Source organism: Clupea harengus, chromosome 13, assembly GCF_900700415.2.
Source record: "Clupea harengus chromosome 13, Ch_v2.0.2, whole genome shotgun sequence".
Taxonomy (NCBI): Eukaryota; Metazoa; Chordata; class Actinopteri; order Clupeiformes; family Clupeidae; genus Clupea; species Clupea harengus.
In genome coordinates this window covers 15,712,447-15,731,939 of record NC_045164.1, presented here as the reverse complement: position 1 = coordinate 15,731,939, position 19,493 = coordinate 15,712,447, and the positions used below count along the sequence as shown (strand labels likewise).

The following is a 19,493-nucleotide window of genomic DNA, read 5'->3' as shown; positions in this document are numbered from 1 at the left end:
CCTGGAATTTTGTCTAAATCAGGGTTTGCAAGTATTCCACAGAGCTCAGAATAGTAGCATGCTAAGCTAACAAAACCAGAACAACAGACACCTAGCTATAAAAATAAATGTTGGGTGAACAGACAAAGAACATCTGGCCAACCTTATAAATAATTGATTTCCCCGATATGGATTGATATAAATCTGGGTGACTAGCTATCCAACATAGCTCTACAGCAACTGACACAAAGAGGACTTATTTCCAGTACTGATAGTGTTATCTAGCAAGTTTGCTAGCATTGCCAAAATAGCTAGCATCCATATGGCCATTTGGGCCAAAACTAGTGGGCCAATGTCTTTGCTAGCACAGCCAAACAGCAACCTAGTGTAGTGTCACAACAGAAGAGATACCAGGTAAATATTATATTGAGTAGCTGGCTAAAATCCCCATTTAGAGATGTAAAAGTCCCATATGTTCTAGTTTGAGTTTCCATCCCTGCCTCATCTAAAGTACATGTTGAACCAGCCTGAACCACAGATGTATGAATCTCCCTATTACATGACCGTGTACCGTCAAAATGAATTAGTGAATTGCTATGACCAATGTGATTGTTGCATTAAAAGCATATTAGTAAATTATTCTAAAAATGTCTTCTGTATGTTATATTTTTTTGTATTGTCTGTGAGCTTGTGTGTGTGCCTACATGTCTGTGTCTGTGTGTATATGTGTGTGTTTACGTATATGCATGTGTGTGGGTGTCCTACCCCAGTTCCACGCCCCGGCCCCCCTCCACTTCTCCTTCAGCCCACAGCATCAGCACCCCAGACCGCACACGGTTTCCGCGAGGTACTTCCAGCCGCAGTACATTCCATGGAGCTCAACTCCGTGACCGCCGCAGTGCCACCTACAACGGCCCGCCTGCCTCCCCCACCCTCTCCCATGACACGGCCGCTCTCGCGCAGGCTCGCCGTGGCACATCCACCGGCATCATCAGCAAGATCACCTCCAAGTTTGTCCGAAGGTCAGTGGTGACCCCTGTACCATTCTGTTTCTCCCTCTCAGCTTCACCCTTGCTTTCTCTTTCTCTGCATTTTTCACATCCTCCTTTCTGCTGTTGATCTTATTTCTGCATTCAGGGTGATGTCTTCATTACTTCTTTACTGCTCTTCAGTTTCACTCTGTTTCTCTTCTCTCTGTCACCACCCTCTGGAGACCTGCTAACGGCTACTGTTCCCCTCCCCACCCTTCCCATCTTATGCTCCATTTTCAACACAACATATCAGTGCATCATAAACATACCAGGGAGAAATAGTAGGGAGAACACTGATGAACATGTCAGTGTTTTGTTATTTCAAGTGGGGGGTCTAACATGCTCATAGGTTGTGAAGGCATGCAAGTAAATGCTTTACTACTCCCCCAGGACTGTCATTTGTTAAGGCCCAATGTGGCTGTGGAGTTAGTTCTCCAAAGAGAAATGCAGTAGGAGTTCATCCTCATCACCTCTCCTCTCTTGTGTTTTGGAACTCTCTCTTTCAGGTTATCGCGGAGGTAGGAGAACATTTCAGAAGTTTTGCATACATTTGAACTGCCCTCCCCTGCTTCTCCTGTTCTCTCCTCAGTCCCTAAAACACAGCTGCTAACGCCTCTCACCCTGATTGAGGTGTTGAGAATGATGCTGCCACTCCAGCACTCCTACCCCCCCCCCCCCCCCCCCCCAGGCACCCCTGCACGATTACTCACACTGACACGATGACCACCCTATGGGCCTTAACCAATCCTCTCTTTACCTTCAATGTACAATGTGTGGCAAAGGTACAAGGTCCACGACGGGATAAAGTTACTCACTACACTGCAGATGAGAATCCCTTCAGCCCTGCATCATTTCGTGTGTGTGTGTGTGTGTGTGTGTGCTGGTGTGTGTGTGTGTCTGTGTGTGTGTGTGTGTGTCTGTGTGTGTGTGTGTGTGTGTGTGTGTGTGTGTACTAAACTGTAATCTCTTATTACTTTCGAGGTTTCCAAGTGAAGGTGAAGCAAGTAGCAGAATGGACCCTCCCAGGTGAAGCTTTATCATTAATTCCTCTCCCTCTATACGTGCCCCAGTTCTGACGAGGCTTTTTGGTGAGGCAGGTTGGCAGTTTTATGGGTGTTCTCAGAGGCTGTCAGTTCTGGGTGCTTTCATTCCCCATTGTCCAACCCCCTTCTGGGCACATACTAGTTTTGAAGTTAAATATATCACATCATATCATCATCTTATAACATGTCAGTTACAGTGCCCTCCACAATTATTATTCTTTTGTCTTTCCCATCTTGATGAATGACTAAGGGTATTTGGCCTGTGTCACCTCATATTTATAGCCCTGTGAAGCAGGAAGTCATGGTTGACCACTTAAGAGTTCCTAATCAAACAGGTGAACTTAAAAATGTAAAACATGACTGGTAAAATACTTCAATTAGATTTTAATTATAAGATTTTCTAGTTTGTTTTGGAGAAACATATTTTATGTAATGTCAAAAAAAGAAAATTCTTTCAATAATTTTACTTCAATGAAAAGGTAAGATTTTTGTGAATATTTTGAGTGAAAGACCAAGAGGATAAACAGCAAAGATATATTTTTTCATAGCCTGTTTTGGTCACATTCACTAAGGGTGCCAATAATTGTGGAGGGCACTGTATATAGTTAAATCCATCAAATAATAACATGTCAGTTATATAGTTAAATCAATTCTTATCCATCAAATAAGGAACAAATAGCATAGGTTCTGAGTTTCAGACACCCTCTCCTTTTAACAGGACCCCCCCCTTGCGTCGTGACTCTGATGTTGTCCTTCCCTTCCCTTTACCTTTATGTTTATACTTCTTTCTAATCTATCTATCTAATTCCCATTCAAACCTTCTATCTATCGAATTCTCATTCAGACCTTCTATCTATCGAATACCCATTCAGACCTTCTATCTATCGAATTCCCATTCAGACCTTCTATCTATCGAATTCCCATTCAGACCTATCTATCGAATTCCCATTCAGACCTTCTATCTATCGAATTCCCATTCAGACCTATCTATCGAATTCCCATTCAGACCTTCTATCTATCGAATTCCCATTCAGACCTGAACACAGTTGGTGTCATCGGGGTACACAATCAGTTAAACACAATACAATACACCATAATTAGCAAAACATCTCTAATAGTAGTTACCATTGCAATGTTTTACTTGCCAATCCATTTTATAAGGTATGTATGTAGCCTAGCATTTGGACTTTTCCGTAGCTGTGTGGTCCACCTCATGAGGAAGCAAGCACAGAATGCTCATCATGACCAGGCAGCCTAACAACCTGGGGGTATTCCCCATCCCCCCCTCCTCCTCCTCCCCCTGCAGGAGTGCTTCAGGAGAGCCCAAAGAGGAGAGCCGTGACTGCAAGCCCCGCTCCCTGCGCTTCACCTGGAGCATGAAGACCACCTCCTCCATGGAGCCGGGGGACATGATGCGTGAGATCCGCAAGGTGCTGGATGCCAATAACTGCGACTATGAGCAGCGCGAGCGCTTCCTCCTCTTCTGCGTCCATGGTGACGCACGGCAGGACAGCCTGGTCCAGTGGGAGATGGAGGTGTGCAAGCTGCCCCGCCTCTCGCTCAACGGTGTGCGTTTCAAGAGGATATCTGGTACATCCATTGCCTTTAAGAACATTGCCTGCAAAATTGCAAATGAGCTAAAGCTGTGAAAAGAACAAAGCTTAAGTGGTGAAAAATGTATCTGACTGAGAGGATCGAAAGGAGTCCAGTCAGATTAGATGAGCATCTACTCGGTAAAGATCAACATACTGAGGGCACAAGACAATGATGCAATAGGTCTGGATACAGCTGCAATCTTGGTCCATTGACAAAAATGAAGCCCAAACAGAGACCTTTGAGTTTCTCTCCACACAGCCCTAGTTTCTCAACAGCCTGCTTCTGTACTCCAGTCTCTTTCATACAGCACATGGCCTGAAGACAGACAGCCATCCATGCAATAATGTTGCTCACCTTCTTCTCCTTAAAACTATAACTTTCAGTTCTGTCTACTGAATGGCCGTAAAAGAGGCGAACCAAATGTGCTTTTCCACTTGTACAGGTGAACATGTGAAACTGCCCATTTCCTTTTAATCTTGTTACAGCTGTACTATGCTAAACATGTATGCATAACACCGCAGGTGCTGTATAGTTGCTTTGATTTCTGTAAAAAAAGATATGATAACTGTATAATAGCTACCATTTTGGAGATTCATCCATGTGTCCTAATAGACATAAACGTTAACCTATGTTCTAACAAGTTTAATTTTATCCTTGTTTTGTAAGTAAGAGACACTGTATGTTCATTCTTTACATGGTAACAAACTGTATATAAATTATTTGAAAGATGTGAAATGGCAAGTTGGATGATAATAAGAATCTTATCACATGTCCATACATACTCCCAAAACACTCAAAAACACATGTTGATAACTATATTGATCTGTATTGGCTATTGCGTCTCCTATGAGCAGTGATGTTATGTATTCACAAAGCCCCTCTGCACTTGCACAAGTTTTACTTTGATCACCACATCCCATATGGTAATACTGTTTTATGTTTTTTTTGCACAGTTTAGTTTAGATTTAAAGTGTAACTGCACCCATTTGTTTGAGCTGTACACTCAATTTGATGACTGAACTTTGATGAAAAACATCAATGCTGGTGTTAATATTCCCATTTTTATAAGAAACGGCATTTTATGTGCTGAAAATGGCTCATCCAAGGCCAATGCTGACGTAGAAATGACTGTTTGGTACATCTCTAGGTCATGATCTCAGCCGAGAGCATTGAGGAGATGGAGAGCCGCAAACATACGATCACTTCTATGTCGATGCAGATCCCCCTTTATGCAGATCAGAGAAAGTCCCATTGAAGTAAATGGAGTCATGTGGGATTTCACCAAATGATTCATTGCCTATTTTTTCTCTGTGGAGTGGTTAGGAGTCTTTTGGAGCCATTAATCATAATCCACAATTGGTTGTGATAATTTTCAGCCTAATACTGTCAGTTGTCAGTAAGCTGATTTGGAGAAAATTAATTTTATTTCCTCCCATGCGGCTGCCTGTCTACCTACTTGCAGCCTAGTTGCTATCTAGCTAAATTAGCTAAGGTAACTTTTTAGTGTTGTTTCTATGAAATGATAACTAGCTAGCTTACATAACTGACTGTACGTAACGTACATAACATAACGCTAAAACTGACGTTTGAAACTCATTAAGTTTACTGCAACAACACAAGTCAAACTCTTATAGTCCTTAGCTGCTAGTGACTTAGCTCATGTTAGCACATATTAGAAATGTTGCTACAGATCCCTTAGGTTTATGTAGCTTCCTAAGCTACCTATTATATTATTAATTTCATATCCGAAAGAGTAATACAGCACACTAATTATTGTCTTATTGTTTATTAAGAGGAAAAGTTTATGGTGTGACACTCCCACTTATGAGTCCCAATTGAGCTCCCATCAAGATGAATTGCATACACGGTTTTCTATCCCGGTTAGTATTCTTAAATCTTGGCCTCGGCCCCTTGGCCATTCCTTAACGTTTTACAAAAATATGCAGTGGGTGGAGTCAAGATCAGAGCTGAGAAAGTGGTCCTCACTGCAGACCATGAGATCCAGGGGGTGAATGACTGGTCGATCCAACTCTCTCTGCTGCATTTCGATTGGTTCAGGTTCTGGTTGCAGTTTGGCCACAAGACACATAACATTAAACACGTTTTGTTGCCCTACCATTTCCTCATTGTGAACAGTCATAATAAAGCAAGCCAACCTGTTAATGCAAAAACAAACCTGAAAGGTTTATAATATAGGGCAGGATTTCCAGTTACAAATCTGCCATATTTAGTGTTGCGGTTTCCCCCGTTTGCCCATTAATTTTCCTGTCAGTGATTTGTCTCCATTCTAACGTCTGCTTGACCTTGACCAGCTACTTGCGAGCTCCACACGACTATGGGCTGCAATTTTACAAACATGTTTGTTAATCTGGTGGAGCAGAATATAAAGTAGGTGGAATTGAATCTGGATCCATTCTCGCTCCCTGGATCTCGTGTTCTGCAGTGAGGACCATCTCGAACTGGGGGTGAAGTTACACTTTAATGAGAATTGTTGACAAGTTGTATTTATTGTGTGTGTGTGTGTATGTGTGTGAGAGAGAGATAGAGTGAGGTGTGCTGCTTTACAATGATGACATCCCAAGGTTTTATTTCCATTTCTGTAGTAAAAAGGGGTGGATGAAGTGTGTGAGACCACTTGGAGTAATAAGGTGCCGTTTTATGTTTATCGTGGAACTTGCTTCTACACTGCTCACTGGTGGGTCTTTCACAGTAATCCTGACATAGCGATTCATTCCAACCCCTCAGAAAATTTGCAACCAGGAGAGGTTGTTGACATCCTTAGTTAGTAGAAAATGGAATTGATATCAGCCAACCTGGTGCTCCAGAGGCATTGTGCTGGATCTATATTCCGTTTTTCAAAGATGATCCGTCCACAATTACCCACCTCACTGGAATGAGAAATGCACTTCATAAAGACACAGAACAGCAGTATAGATAGCAGTTCAGATCCTGTTATATTATAGAATTGTGGTTGTGTTACCTTAGCATATGCTTATGCTAAATGAAAAGTCTAATCCCAACATTGTTGGACTACCCGAGGTTCCTTTAAAAACTGTTTCAACTAGCCATCTTTGATTCGGTCTCTGATAAAAAAAATATTAAAACTTTGAAGAAATGAAAGAAAACTATTTGACGTCTGCTCTCATTCCTGCATGAACAAAGTGGGTTTAGCTAGCATGGGTCAACTGGCCTGTTGAGGACCCAGATGTAGCATTCTTCCACTGTTTTAATTTTAAAAGATCATTTTTGTCACTCCATGTAATAACTACTCAATTTGATAGAAATACTCCTCACAATCATGGATTTTGTCTTTCCCTTGGCTTTCAACAATGCAGATTAGATGTTTGCATACATACAGCGTGTTACTGCAAGGAAAACACCAATCAAGTCACATTGCTTTTTATGCTTTTGAGTACCATTACTTCAGTTTATGTCAGTGCTATGGTCTGTGGCTGAAAAATAGTTTTTAATAACAATTAGTACATTGTGTTTTTTTTACAAACAAGCAAAATATAGTAAACATTTAACTAGTTCATAAGTATGTTTTAAAATATTATTTTCATAATATTTCTTACAAAAGCTTATAAATAATAATGTGGAAAGACACAAGAAAATTGTAAACATTTAATTTGGCAGATCTAGTTCCTCTAGATTTAAAAAGTAAATGTTTGTTCATCTCCCCTAAATCAAGCACTTCTGAAACTAGTTGAGTGGTAAAAATTGATAAGAAAGAGTGCTGATTTACAAAAATGCTAGATGATGATACCAATCACAGCACACTACAAATATCTGTCAGTAAAGGCTCACATAATTCATGCACATAAATTGACATCCTTAATTTGACATAGTACATCTGAATTTCAAACACCATCAGCATCACTGCATAATCTATATAGGCAAGCATCAATTGCTTAAGTCGATGATAAGATGTTCATAAATCTTTGCGTTTCCTTTGAAACTGGATGCCAGTAAGAACCCTCGGTTGTCAATGGACACTGGGGAAAAGGCTCTGGGTGCTTGAATGTTTAGCTCCTGGAAGGGATCAAATCGTCCTTGTTTTGTGTCCCACCGATACACCTGTGTGAATGAGTAGTCATTGCCCAGGATGGCATATTGCCACTTGCCTACAGTGAATGGCTGGAAGACCATAGAGCCACGAGACGGCATTGTCTGTAGTTCACCGAACATGGAGCCGTCCCACTGCATCACCTTAGAGTCGCCAATAAAGTGTGTGAGACAGATGTACAGCTCACCTTTCACTTTGAAGTGCTTAATGGAGTAAACGTCCTCCATGTCAGGAATGTCTGTCCTGCGCTCAAACATCTTGGTGCCCTTACTCCACTGGTATACCACAGGCCTTTGGCTGCTGCTGGAGAGGATCAGGTGGGGTTTGCCAGAGATGTCCAGATACTCCACATCTGTGTCACGGTACCACGGGTGTAACGCCTGGTGAGGGTAAAAGCCGTTGCCGTTCCACTTGTAGACTGTGGTGGAGCCAGCTTTGGAGCTGTCTGCAATGACAAAGAAGAATTCGCCGTCTACTTGGAAGGTCTCCACATCATTTGGTTTCCTTATCTTGAGGATGTCAATATCCTGGATCCTGATGAACTTGCTAGCAGAGATATCCCGTTTGTAGATGTGGGAGCCACCAAACAGCTGGGCCACAATGATGAACAGCTGGTTATCAATAACCAATGGTTTGCAAATCACAGTGGAGATACCTGAGGGACCAGACAACGTCTTAAATATGTTTTGTCTTTGCTAGTATGTGCTTATACAAATATGTCATGGTATCTGTACATACATGAAAATGTCAGTAGACAATCTTAGGGGAAAAGACAACGGATAAAATGACTTTAAATGAGCGTGATGAACATATGTATTGTACTTACTGTCTATGACATCAAAGTTTCTGAACACCATTTCAACATGATCCCATTCCAGGAAGCTGCACTGTCCAGTAAAAGGTTGAGCAAAAACCACATACTGGTCATTGCCAAATGTGAATGCCTCCACTGAGATGGACTGGAATTTAAGGGTTTGGTAAAATGCAAACTCTGTAAAGGATTAAGGAAATTATTACTAAACCAAATCATGTTTTGTTGGTCTCACACTAAACAGTTGAAAATATGACATTATGTGATCTAGAGAAAGCTGGCACCTGCTGTAATGCAGTCAAACGACTGTGGCACAAGGTCAGTGACCATTTTCCCCTGGAGAAGGACTGGACTACTACAGGAGGTCGGATCCACTGTGGCATTACTATAGTACATCCAGTCTACAAGCCACTTGAGGTCACAGTCACAGTTGAGCTGATTCCCACGAAGATCTCTGAAAAGAACAGGATATTTAAAGGATACCCAAAACACGAGTATGCCAACCAGATGTTTACCATACAGCATGGAGGCACCTTATTTCAGAGGATCCACACCACACGCCGGTATTGCCCAATGATATGAAGTGCATGTCAAATGCATGGTGATTGCCATAGGTAACTGTAACCAGTACTACTGTCTTCCACTGGCATATTATTTGATCTAATCATGACTTATCACGATAAAGGTTCAATCATCACACATCACCACATCTTCCACAGTGAAGAGGCCTCTCCAGAATGCTGGTCTTCTAGAGTTACAAAGAAAAAGCCAATAAAAGGAAAAAGAAATTGAGGCACAGAACAAATGAAAAGATGCAGGAAGAGCGCTTGGCGCCGTCTGTCAAGCACGTTTGGGGAAATGTGATGGTCTGGGATGATCTGGTATAGGGAATAGTAAACAAGGAAGGCTATCACTCCATTTTGCAACTCTATGCTATCCCCTGTGGAAGACCCTTGGTTGGAGCCCAACTCTATGCTATACCCTGTGGAAGAGCCCAACTCTATGCTATCCCCTGTGGAAGACCCTTGGTTGGAGCTCAACTCTATACTATCCACTGTGGAAGACCCTTGGTTGGAGCCCATTTCAGTATCTGCAGATTAACAACTTGACAAACAAACAAATTGACAACTACAATGCCAAAGTTCTTCAAGGCAATACTTGCTGCAAATGGAGGACTCTTTGATTGAAACAGAGTTTCAAGCACAAAAATGTTAATTCAAGCGAAAATCATTATTTCTAACCTTATTTCTAACCATCTTGACTATTTTTCTATTTATTTTGCAACCTATTTTATTTGAAATTTTGAGTTTGAGTTATTTAGTGTATTTATCAGGCAATATTTATCCCTTCACATATATAATAATATACACATATAATAATAATATAACAAACGACATCCAGTTTATACCTGACACGACACAATGTTTTGTTTATGGTTATGTGTCCTGCTTGTTATCCATTCATAGTTTCCAATCAATTTCATACATTTTACATAATGTGGAAATGGTGAGGCATTTTTGCCTTGTATTTAATTTATTGACTATTAAACGTTAAACTAAAATGACTAAATGTCAATGTTCTTGACATCATTTTTTAAAGTGTACAATACTGTAAGCCACTTTTGCTAAGTGTCTACTAAATGACTAAATGTAAATGAACATGGGTTCCATGTAGATGAAATGGCTCACATTATATAGATATTGACACTAGCTTATTCATGTATGTGGTTGGCAATATGAGAACTTACCATCTTACCATTTTATCAGTTTTAGCCTTTTACCAGGTGTCACTGTCCAGCCACTTGTCATTGTCACAGACCAGGCCTTTAAGCTCCCTCTACTGGCAATGACCAGTGGCTCTTCCAAGCTGCCAGAGGCACTGAGTGGTCACTGATCAGTCTTTTTAACTGCCTCTGTTAGTAATAACTGGTCTTTGCAAGGTGTAAGAGTAGTCTGAACTACACACTGTTTTTTGTATATGGTTAAGACATATAATTGCATTGAGTGGAGTGGATTGGGTTGCCTATTTAAATTAAACAAAATTAATACTTACACTTTTGTTAGGGCCCCCATACCATTGAAAAGATTTTTTGGCAATGACCGAAGATTATTGTAGGCCAGGCTCCTATAGACACACATAAACATAATGTTACATATATGTAAGTCTCACCGTAAATTCTGTACTTCATTAGGGAAAGATAAAAAGGTTGGGAACAGTTGGACAGTTATGCAGCAGTGCACAATAGGCCAGCAGTTATCTGGCATTACAAATAGCAATGGATGGAATTTCAAGGGGTCCTGCATTCTCTGCCAGATTAGGAGGACATTACATGACAGCCTTAACCATTTCAACACAGGATGGAAAGGGGGTAATGCACAACCGTCATCATGAGGGGACAAGAGCTGGAAGAGGGGGAACATTCTGAAGATGTGTACAGTAGGCTAATACATGTAGTTATCTGGCAAATCTGACCATTTTGATCAATGGGTGACATTTTAAGCGGCCTTGCATTCCCTGCCATATTAACCCCCCCCCCATTGACGCGTGCGTCCCCCAGGCTCAAGCAGGATTTGTACCTGCCATTCCCGTCCTTGCGCACAGCAGTTCGGTGTGATTTTGGCTGGTTGCGCACCTCTCAACACAAGGCGCAGGTCCGTCTATACAGGAACCTCCATGACCCTTCAATGCAGGAGCATAGGGATTCCCAGATGGCACAGAACTCATGGAGGGAGAATACTGCAACAATTACGTGAACGTTTGTGTAGTTTACTAACGTTGCAGAACGTAATGTTTTTTTTTTATCATAAAAATTGCTAGGAATAAAAAGACCCACTGTTCCATAATATAGTTGAGACTGTCTTTTGTTCAATGAACCACTGGGGAAAGGAATTTTTGCTCCAACTCCTGCAGTTTCTGGCATATATTTGGTACATAACCACTATGTAGCATTATGAATGAGCCTATGAAGTGTCATGATGATCAGCCATTTACACAGGCAAATATTGACTGCTGAAATTTGATGAACAAGCCAATTGGTACTATAGGAAATGTGATCAAAGTATACTTGATTTACAAAGTATACAAGATTTCACATTTTTATGTTAAACAGATATTGACATGTGTCCGCCCCATATAGACAAAGTTTCACAACATTTGGCCTAAGAATATTGCGGTGATTGTGTTTACTAAATTTGGATATGTTTGGGTCTTTGCATCAAAAGATACTGGCCATAGAGTCATTATGGGCCAAGCCCTCATTTTTGATTGACGCGTTACTTTGAAACGGTTTGATAAATCTAAAATCCTCAACCTTTTATCAGAAATGTTCTGTAGATGATGTACACCAAATGTCCTGAGAATTGGATGAACTGCCTCAGAGGGAGAACAAGTTTGCTGCAAGTTTGGATCCCTCATAAGAAAAAAAAACAGATCAAATACAATAGGGATCCAGGAGCTTTGCTGCTTCGACCCCTAATAATATAATAAAATATGATAAGATTTGGTTTCAGTGGTAGTGCAGCCCTGCACAGAGGTAGGTTAGGTAGATTATCCACTTTTTTAATCGTATGTAAGGGTGTGACCATGAGCATTTACCCACCTTTTTTTACACATTTACATTCAGTCATTTAGCAGACGCTTTTATCCAAAGCGACTTACAAGGATGTATACACATTTTTACATTTACACTGATGGCACCCTGCACATCAGGAGCAATTAGGGGTTCAGTGTCTTGCTCAAGGACGCTTCGACAGGGAATTGAACTAACAACCTTCTGATTACTAAACGACTTCTCTACCTCCTGTACCACTGTCGCCCCATACACCATACACCACTGCAGCGCTGATTGCCACCCGCAGGATGAATACAATGCAGACAGAGGCATAGCAGGATAAGCGACTGCCCACTCAGTCATTTCATGATTGGTGTAATGGTTGAAATAGTTAGTTGATGAGATAGAAGACTCGCCTGATGAGTCCTCTGAAGAGGAAACTCAGACCCAGACCAATAGACTAAGTACAAAGGGGTCTTACTGGAATGAGCATCCCCCCCTTCAGGGCAGAGCAAGAAGCCACAACATCCTGAGGAGCTGCCCAGGACCTGCATCTGGTTCAAGAACCGTTTCACCGAAAGATGCCTGGGATCTGTTTATCAGTGACAACATTATTGAAAATGCACCAACTTAGAGGGACGGAGAGCAACAGCAGCAAAAGAGAAAGAGTGGAGATGCATTGACAAAGAAGAATTCATGGCCTTTATTGGTTTGAACCTCCGGGCAGAGGGGGACAAGAACTGGGTGAGCTATGTGCCGAAAAAGGGGAAGGCTGTTGTCTTCCTGAGCACCATGCATGACGACAGCAGTGGATGACAACAGTGTGAAGAAGAAACCAGAAGTGATCCAGTACTATAACCAAACAAAATCAGGAGTGGACACAATGGATCAGATGGTTCGCACCTACACATGTAAGCGGAGAACACGGAGGTGGCCGATGGTGCTCTGGCACAATGTGCTGGATGTTGCCACCCTCAATGCCTACACCAACTTCACCGCACAACACCCTGATTACATGACCAATGCCAATGCACGGCGGCTATCCATCAAGGAGCTGGGCAAAGAGCTTTTCATGCATATAAAGAGGCGCATGGAGGGCATGCCCCACCTCCAAAGGCATACTGCAGAAGCAATAGGAGGATGTGGGATAAAAAAACTAAACGCAGGCACCACCCAGCCACATGAGGACATCAGACAGGAGGGCCAAGTGAACAGTTCAATATCAGTGTTATCGGTTGTATGGTATGTGTGAGTGTGACAAAGTGACAAATAAACATTTCAAATGTTAAATGTATTATTGTTTGGTCCAAATCACTGCTAAAATAACATTTAACAAAAACATTATTATAGTATGTCTATTTTTAATTTTTATCACATTTTGACCCATGTGTGTAAACTTTTTAGTTCATAAATTAAGAAAGGAAAAAAGAAAAATTATGATTTGTGGTAATCAAAAACCAGATATTTAAAGAATACTTGTAATATTAAATGATGAAATACATTGATTTTCAAAAATATAGAAAAGAAATCTATTTTTTAATGAAATAACATTAAAAGTCAATACGGGTCATTTTTGACCCATATTGTGTCTTAGAAGGGGTTTGCATAGCTTGTGTATCAAAGGGTTAAAAAACATATCTGGTCTCACAAGATATCATGCTTTGAAAATGATTTTTACATTTCCATTTGACACCGACAAAACAGCTGCTTATACTGTACAACGTCCCAAAAGCGTGCGAATAAGTTGTGTCCATCTGTGACCTCCACAGCTATCCCACCCATCATGCTTCAGGAAACTCTCAGAACATTAGTGTCAGATCAGCAAGATGAGTTGTGCATAAAATGCAGTAATACCAAGCAATACTTACAAATAAATGAGGGTTTTCAATCCTCTGAAAGCATGTGGTGATATGGATTTGATCTGGTTGTTTTCAATGAATCTAGTGATTAAGACAAAAGATAAAAGTAAAAATGCAATTTCAGCTAAGACAGGTAGTGATAAAATGACTGACGCCCTTTGCAAGAGCTTCCGAGATACATTATTCAAAAAGTGTGCATCAGATGGGGGTGGGTGCACTTTTTTACACAGGTCTGTTAGCTGAACACACCAGTGTTGTAGTCAAGTCATTAGACCTCGAGTCTGAGTCGAGTCACGAGTCCCTAGTGTTCGAGTTCATGTCCGAATCACCAAAGAGTCCAAGTCGACTCTGAGTCACGAGTCCCTAGTGTTCGAGTTCATGTCCGAATCACCAAAGAGTCCAAGTCGACTCTGAGTCGAGTCACCAGTCCCTAGTGTTCAAGTTCATGTCCGAATCACCAAAGAGTCCAAGTCGACTCTGAGTCGAGTCACCAGTCCCTAGTGTTCGAGTTCATGTTCATGTCGAATCACCAAAGAAGAGTCCAAGTCGAGTCCCCATTACCTGAGTCTGAGTCATCAATTAACTATTAGATGGATTAATCAAGAATGATGAAATATTGAAAATGTGCTCTTCAGATTAAACTATCTGTTGTTTGCCTTTAATGTGTGGTAAATGCTCCTCACAACAAATAATATATTGATGAATTTAGATTGATTAATCAAAAATCCTGTAATTAATTCGATTTTTTTTAAATCAATTGACAGCCCTAGTATTAATATAGCTATCATGCTAGAAGATGATTAACCTGCATGAATAGTGCATAAAGATTTCGATTTCACATTATTTTCTTTTTTAAATAATGGACCTATAAGCATTTAAGTTAGATGCATAATATGGTTAACAAAATATATATTTATTTGCTGAAGTGTCCGGAGCAAGCCCAAGCTGTAAACGCACTCACAGGAGGGCAAAGAAAATCTCTTGACTGTTCCAGCAAGTGATATAGTATACCGTGAAAAAGCTATGTAATCATAACCCAGTGTGATTATGATCTGTCATCAAACACGTAGCCTAGGGCCTATACCAGTTCACCTAACCACCGACAACATTTGCAGTAGACCAAGCACCAGTTGCTTTTGTTTTGTCCACTATATCATGCTAGCACTAAACCGTATTGCCTACAATAAACACCCCGTCAAGTGTATTGGTTGAAACCAGAGATTTATTTCACAATCATAAATATATCTTAATAGGTAGGGTAGGCGTCTTCTGCCTGTTTGATAAGTATGTTTATTTAGAAAGGTCTGGATTTAACTTGCTCTGTTATAACGATAAAAATATGCCATGCCTCGTGCTGTTGGCTGACAAACCATGTTAGCTTCACTAGCTAATAGTAAGCTAATTAGACCTGTTGCTGGTGCCAAAGTTGACAACATTTTGAGTTATATTTTACCCCAAAGTTAATTTTACTCACTTTAGTGGTCAAGTTATCTGACGCGGAAAATACAAGTTCAATTTCCAAAAGTGACTGAGTCAAACTGTATCTGTATGAACGGTATTGTCTCATCCTATATCTCGTTCGGAAAATATATCAGTGTAGGCTACCTTATATACCAATATCTCACCAGCCCTACCTCATCTCGAACTTCTAGTCCTAATAAAATCAATGATCGAGGCCGAGTCCAAGTCTGAGTCGTCAGTGCTCAAGTCCAAGTCCAGTCACGAGTCCTGAAAAGCAGGGGGCTTTAAAGAGGAAGATGGCAAAATCAGCACCGAGTCTGAGTCCTGAACTCGAGTACAACACTGGCTCACACAAGAGGTAAACATTTTCCATTTTTAATAGTTTACATAAAGGACACAGTTTAATCAACCCTATTCGCTGGCTGTGGGGCTTGTTGTCCCATTTTTCAAAGCAGATTTTAACCTGGAGCCACAAGCCAATGCAATGTCTGTATATCTATAGAAAACGTTTTCATTGTTAGATGAAGGCCTAGAAGATCTAATTATTCTATTTACAACTGTAATAATTGATATAGCGACTCAGGACTGCAAGGCACCTTGCGCATTGTTTCTCAGCAAAGCAGAACTGCAGCATAGTGGCAAAGGGAGAATTTAACAGTGGAGGAAGCATACTGTATATTACCAATTAACAAAAAAAAAAAAAATTAAGAAAATACACAGGTTTGTTTTGTTATTCTAGTTGCATTTTTAGTGCAACTTAGCTCAGAAAAAACTAGTGTGATTAACTAATTTCAAAACTTCCTGTGTTGAATAAATAAGCCTAAGTGAAGTGGCAGACACTTACAGATACTCCAGGTGTGGAAGTCCAATGAACGCATCCTCGTGTATAGTGTCAAGTGAATTAGTTGTGAAGAGGCTTGAAAGAAGAAGATGGCACAATATGAAAACAATGCTGTCAACACATTAGGCCTATTCAGAGTAGAGTAGACTGTGTTCAGGTATTTCTGCAGACCTATTCTGTATTCTTTCATGTTCAATATTCCTAGATGTTATTTTAATTTTGACTTTTGCATTTGCTAAATAGTTACGTTTTCAGTTACTTTGGTGCCTCTGAACAACATGCCTGTATTGGCGTAGATCGTGACCAAATCTGTCACAGAACACCACTTTATGACACATCTATATACCGCTTCCAACATTGTATATATGAGATATGAACATTGTACATATAAGATATGAACGTTTTCTGGGTAGATGTTTTCTTTAAAATCCTACTCCGCAAAATGCAAAAAGATTTTTTATCAAATGAGAACATGGCGATACTTGTGTGAAATTGAATGAATCAGCGCAGTTAGATAATGTGTGTATTCAAAGGAAAATGTCTCAAAGAGCTCACAGGAGATGAAGAGCCGGAGTGTGGATGAAACTCTCCTTGGGGATTTCACTGAATGCCGCCTTCATAAATGATCTTTACAGTAGACATAAAACAATATAAGTATTGTCAATAACACGGTAGTGAAATGTTTTACTAGAGACTACAAAAGTGGACTTTAGTATTTAGCCTAGATAATGTGCGTTCCAGATAGTGTCTTGTAACATGACAGGAAGTAAACATACAAAACTACGTTTGCATAACAACATATGATTTTAAATGGTTCAAAATGCGTAGGCCAATTCATCTTCGCAGACTACTTACAGTGAGATGACATCTGGGGGGAAGCTGCGAGGAATCGTAGCTCCTTCGCATAGTGCGTTATCTTTGGTGCAAGTACAGAAAGCTGGACATCGGGGTTGCTTAAGTCTCCTGCCGTCTGCTTGAATCATGAAGACGCAAATGAGGAGGGTCAGTCTCTTGAGGATTCCCCTTACATATCCCATCCTTTTCGATCCAGCTTGTCTACGGCCCTTTAGTCAAATGTGTCTGCACATGAATCACTATTCGTTTCTGCGTAGTCTTAATATGTTTCAGCCGATATGGGCGTTTCAAATGTTTGTGTCGCTGCCAAAGCTTATAGTTTAGCCAACTGTCGAATGAATAAGCGAGTCCATTGAGTGAATCTGTACGCTGGCTGGTGCACTGTCCCTTCAAATCAAACAATAGTGGCTGCTAAGGAAGACATGGAAGCGACACAAAAGCCAGTTAGACCATTGGAAATACCAGCTGGCCTGGTGTCAGATGAGTTTCTTAACCCGCTGTTGAGCTCTCCAACGATTTTGTAATGCCACGCCTTAATTTTATAGACATTATGACGACCAAGTCTGTATACTGTTTTAGTCCTGTCTTGTATTTATTCTGTCGTTGGAATTATAACGGTGAACCAGACGCACACATTATATGAGGTAGCCTATACATCCTTGGGGCAAGCGATTAACAAATGCATAAAAATAATGGAAAATAGTGGCTACCAGATCAATTCGAGCCTACTTAGCCAACAGTTGTAGTAGCCTGTTGAATCCACAGCTGCACCTATTCGTTTATCTGAAACCACTGACAGTAATGAGCCAGATTGCCTTGGATACCAAGCTGTATCCAAGATGTAAAAAAAAAAAAACAATCTTAAACGCCTTCTCTGGCAAGTGATCTGGCAGGCCGTTTTGTCCTAGTTGGCTGTTTAATGAAATGAAGGTTTTGCTCATACGTGGGGAAATTACTTGGTCTTAAGTGAATATACCTACTGTATGTCGGCATCTACAGAGAAAGGGAGAACAAGCTGCATGATTTATTCCAAGAACTAGAATAAAAACAATAATAGGCCTGTTGGATGCACCTGTAAAGTACAGGGAATCTTTGAAAGCAGGTCTGTCAACTACATGAATAGATATAATCCTTTTGCCTCTTCCACCAAAAAGTGTTTCTATGTGACAGATTTTGAGCTGTAAGAAAATATCCACCACTAAAGTATAAGAATGTGTGCATCTTCAACTCTAGATTGTGGTAGGCAAAGCGTCTAAGGAGAATGACACTGGAGGATCATAGTTCTCATTACGGGACCATGCTTGCCATCAAACAGATGAAAAAATTGAAATGCCTCTAGTTCTATAATAATAATAATTAATTTCTTAATGATAGTTTGATTGCATTTTGAAAAAATGTAAATAGTGTACTAACATTGGAAATCAATGCCCTATGAGTCATAACATCATTGTGAGGGCAGAATCCTTTTTGACAACACAAACTAGCCATATGTCTGATACGAGTTGGCTACCTTGTCTTTTCCTCTCCCAACTCCTCCCATCTCTCGACACTTTCAATTATTAGTCCCTTTTGGCTAGTCTTGGTTTGACCTGAATCTGGGCAACTGCCGGTTGTTAATCTGAAGTATTTTACATTGAGGTAAGAGAGGTCTGTTGCCTCAGCTGTTTCCAGGAGAAGTGATACTGAAGTGAAGTGATACTCTCCATATAATTCCTGATAAGAACTGAAATATTGCTTCAAATTCACATTTGACTGAGTAATGCACCTATATGCTACATGCTCATGCTTTTTCCTGAGGATTCAGACTGGTACTTAACTCTTCTTGTGTATTGAATGGAATAGTACATGTGTCCAAAGACCCACATTCAGTGTTTAGCATTGCTCACCCCACCCTCTAGCTAGCCAGACAACTGGTCACAACCAAACTTTATTCTCCAACATTTCGTTATCAGTCCCTCGAGGATCTTGTGAGGGTTTGTACCGATGTATTGCTGCGGGAACTCTCTAGAATTGCAGTTAAAATTGTGGTGATTTTGAGGTTAATAAAAACAATTGCACATAATGTAGAAATTCCATGACTTCTCATTTTGAAATGTTCTTCTCTGTCTCTTACTGGCATTCAGTGTTCTCAAGGGCTGTCCATAACGGAAGAAGTGTTAAGGACCTTTCACCTGTCAAAGTTTATAACGTCACATGTTTGTCTAAACCAAGGCTGAGTAGTGTTAGACAGTCATCAAACACATTTAGTCAGTTACGAAGTTACATGCCAGAGCATATGTATTGAGACGCAGGAAGAAGACAAACACACAGCACTTAAAAACTATACACCTCCATGTTGATGCATGTGAAAGCAGACTCATCAGTAATTGACAAGCTTCAAGCGTCAAGCAGGTGCAGATGC

General features: G+C 40.6%; 2 protein-coding genes across 4 annotated transcripts in view; one reads left to right on the top strand and one right to left on the bottom strand.

Annotated features, from left to right (window-relative positions):
* LOC105909685 (serine/threonine-protein kinase MARK1-like) overlaps positions 1-6,774 on the top strand; it is a 49,134-nt gene extending 42,360 nt beyond the window's left edge. For 2 of the 3 annotated variants that reach the window (XM_031579586.2, XM_031579585.2), the window contains 4 exons: positions 750-1,001; positions 1,517-1,528; positions 1,992-2,036; positions 3,360-6,774. In XM_031579586.2, coding sequence (XP_031435446.1) covers positions 750-1,001; positions 1,517-1,528; positions 1,992-2,036; positions 3,360-3,702 — 652 coding nt within the window. In that variant the 3' untranslated portion in view covers positions 3,703-6,774. The remainder of the gene's footprint in view (positions 1-749; positions 1,002-1,516; positions 1,529-1,991; positions 2,037-3,359) is intronic. The other variant, XM_012838330.3, reaches the window with a different exon arrangement.
* A 485-nt stretch (positions 6,775-7,259) lies between these two features.
* On the bottom strand, positions 7,260-18,362 carry LOC105909768 (leucine-rich glioma-inactivated protein 1-like). Its single transcript, XM_012838433.3, has 8 exons — positions 17,093-18,362; positions 16,793-16,864; positions 16,241-16,312; positions 13,945-14,016; positions 10,579-10,650; positions 8,811-8,980; positions 8,542-8,706; positions 7,260-8,370 (listed from the first exon to the last, which is right to left on the bottom strand). The coding sequence occupies exons 1-8, from the start codon at positions 17,272-17,274 to the stop codon at positions 7,553-7,555; spliced, it is 1,623 nt and encodes a 540-aa protein (XP_012693887.2). The 5' UTR covers positions 17,275-18,362; the 3' UTR covers positions 7,260-7,552.
* Positions 18,363-19,493: the final 1,131 nt, after the last annotated feature.

Coding starts and splice junctions, on each gene's coding strand:
- LOC105909768 (XM_012838433.3), bottom strand. CDS start 17,274: ATGGGATATGTAAGGGGAATCCTCAAGAGACTGACCCTCCTCATTTGC. Junction 14,017..16,240: donor CTTCCACACCTGGAGTATCT/GTAAGTGTCTGC, acceptor CTTAATCACTAG/ATTCATTGAAAACAACCAGA. Junction 8,707..8,810: donor GTTTGACTGCATTACAGCAG/GTGCCAGCTTTC, acceptor AATCCTTTACAG/AGTTTGCATTTTACCAAACC.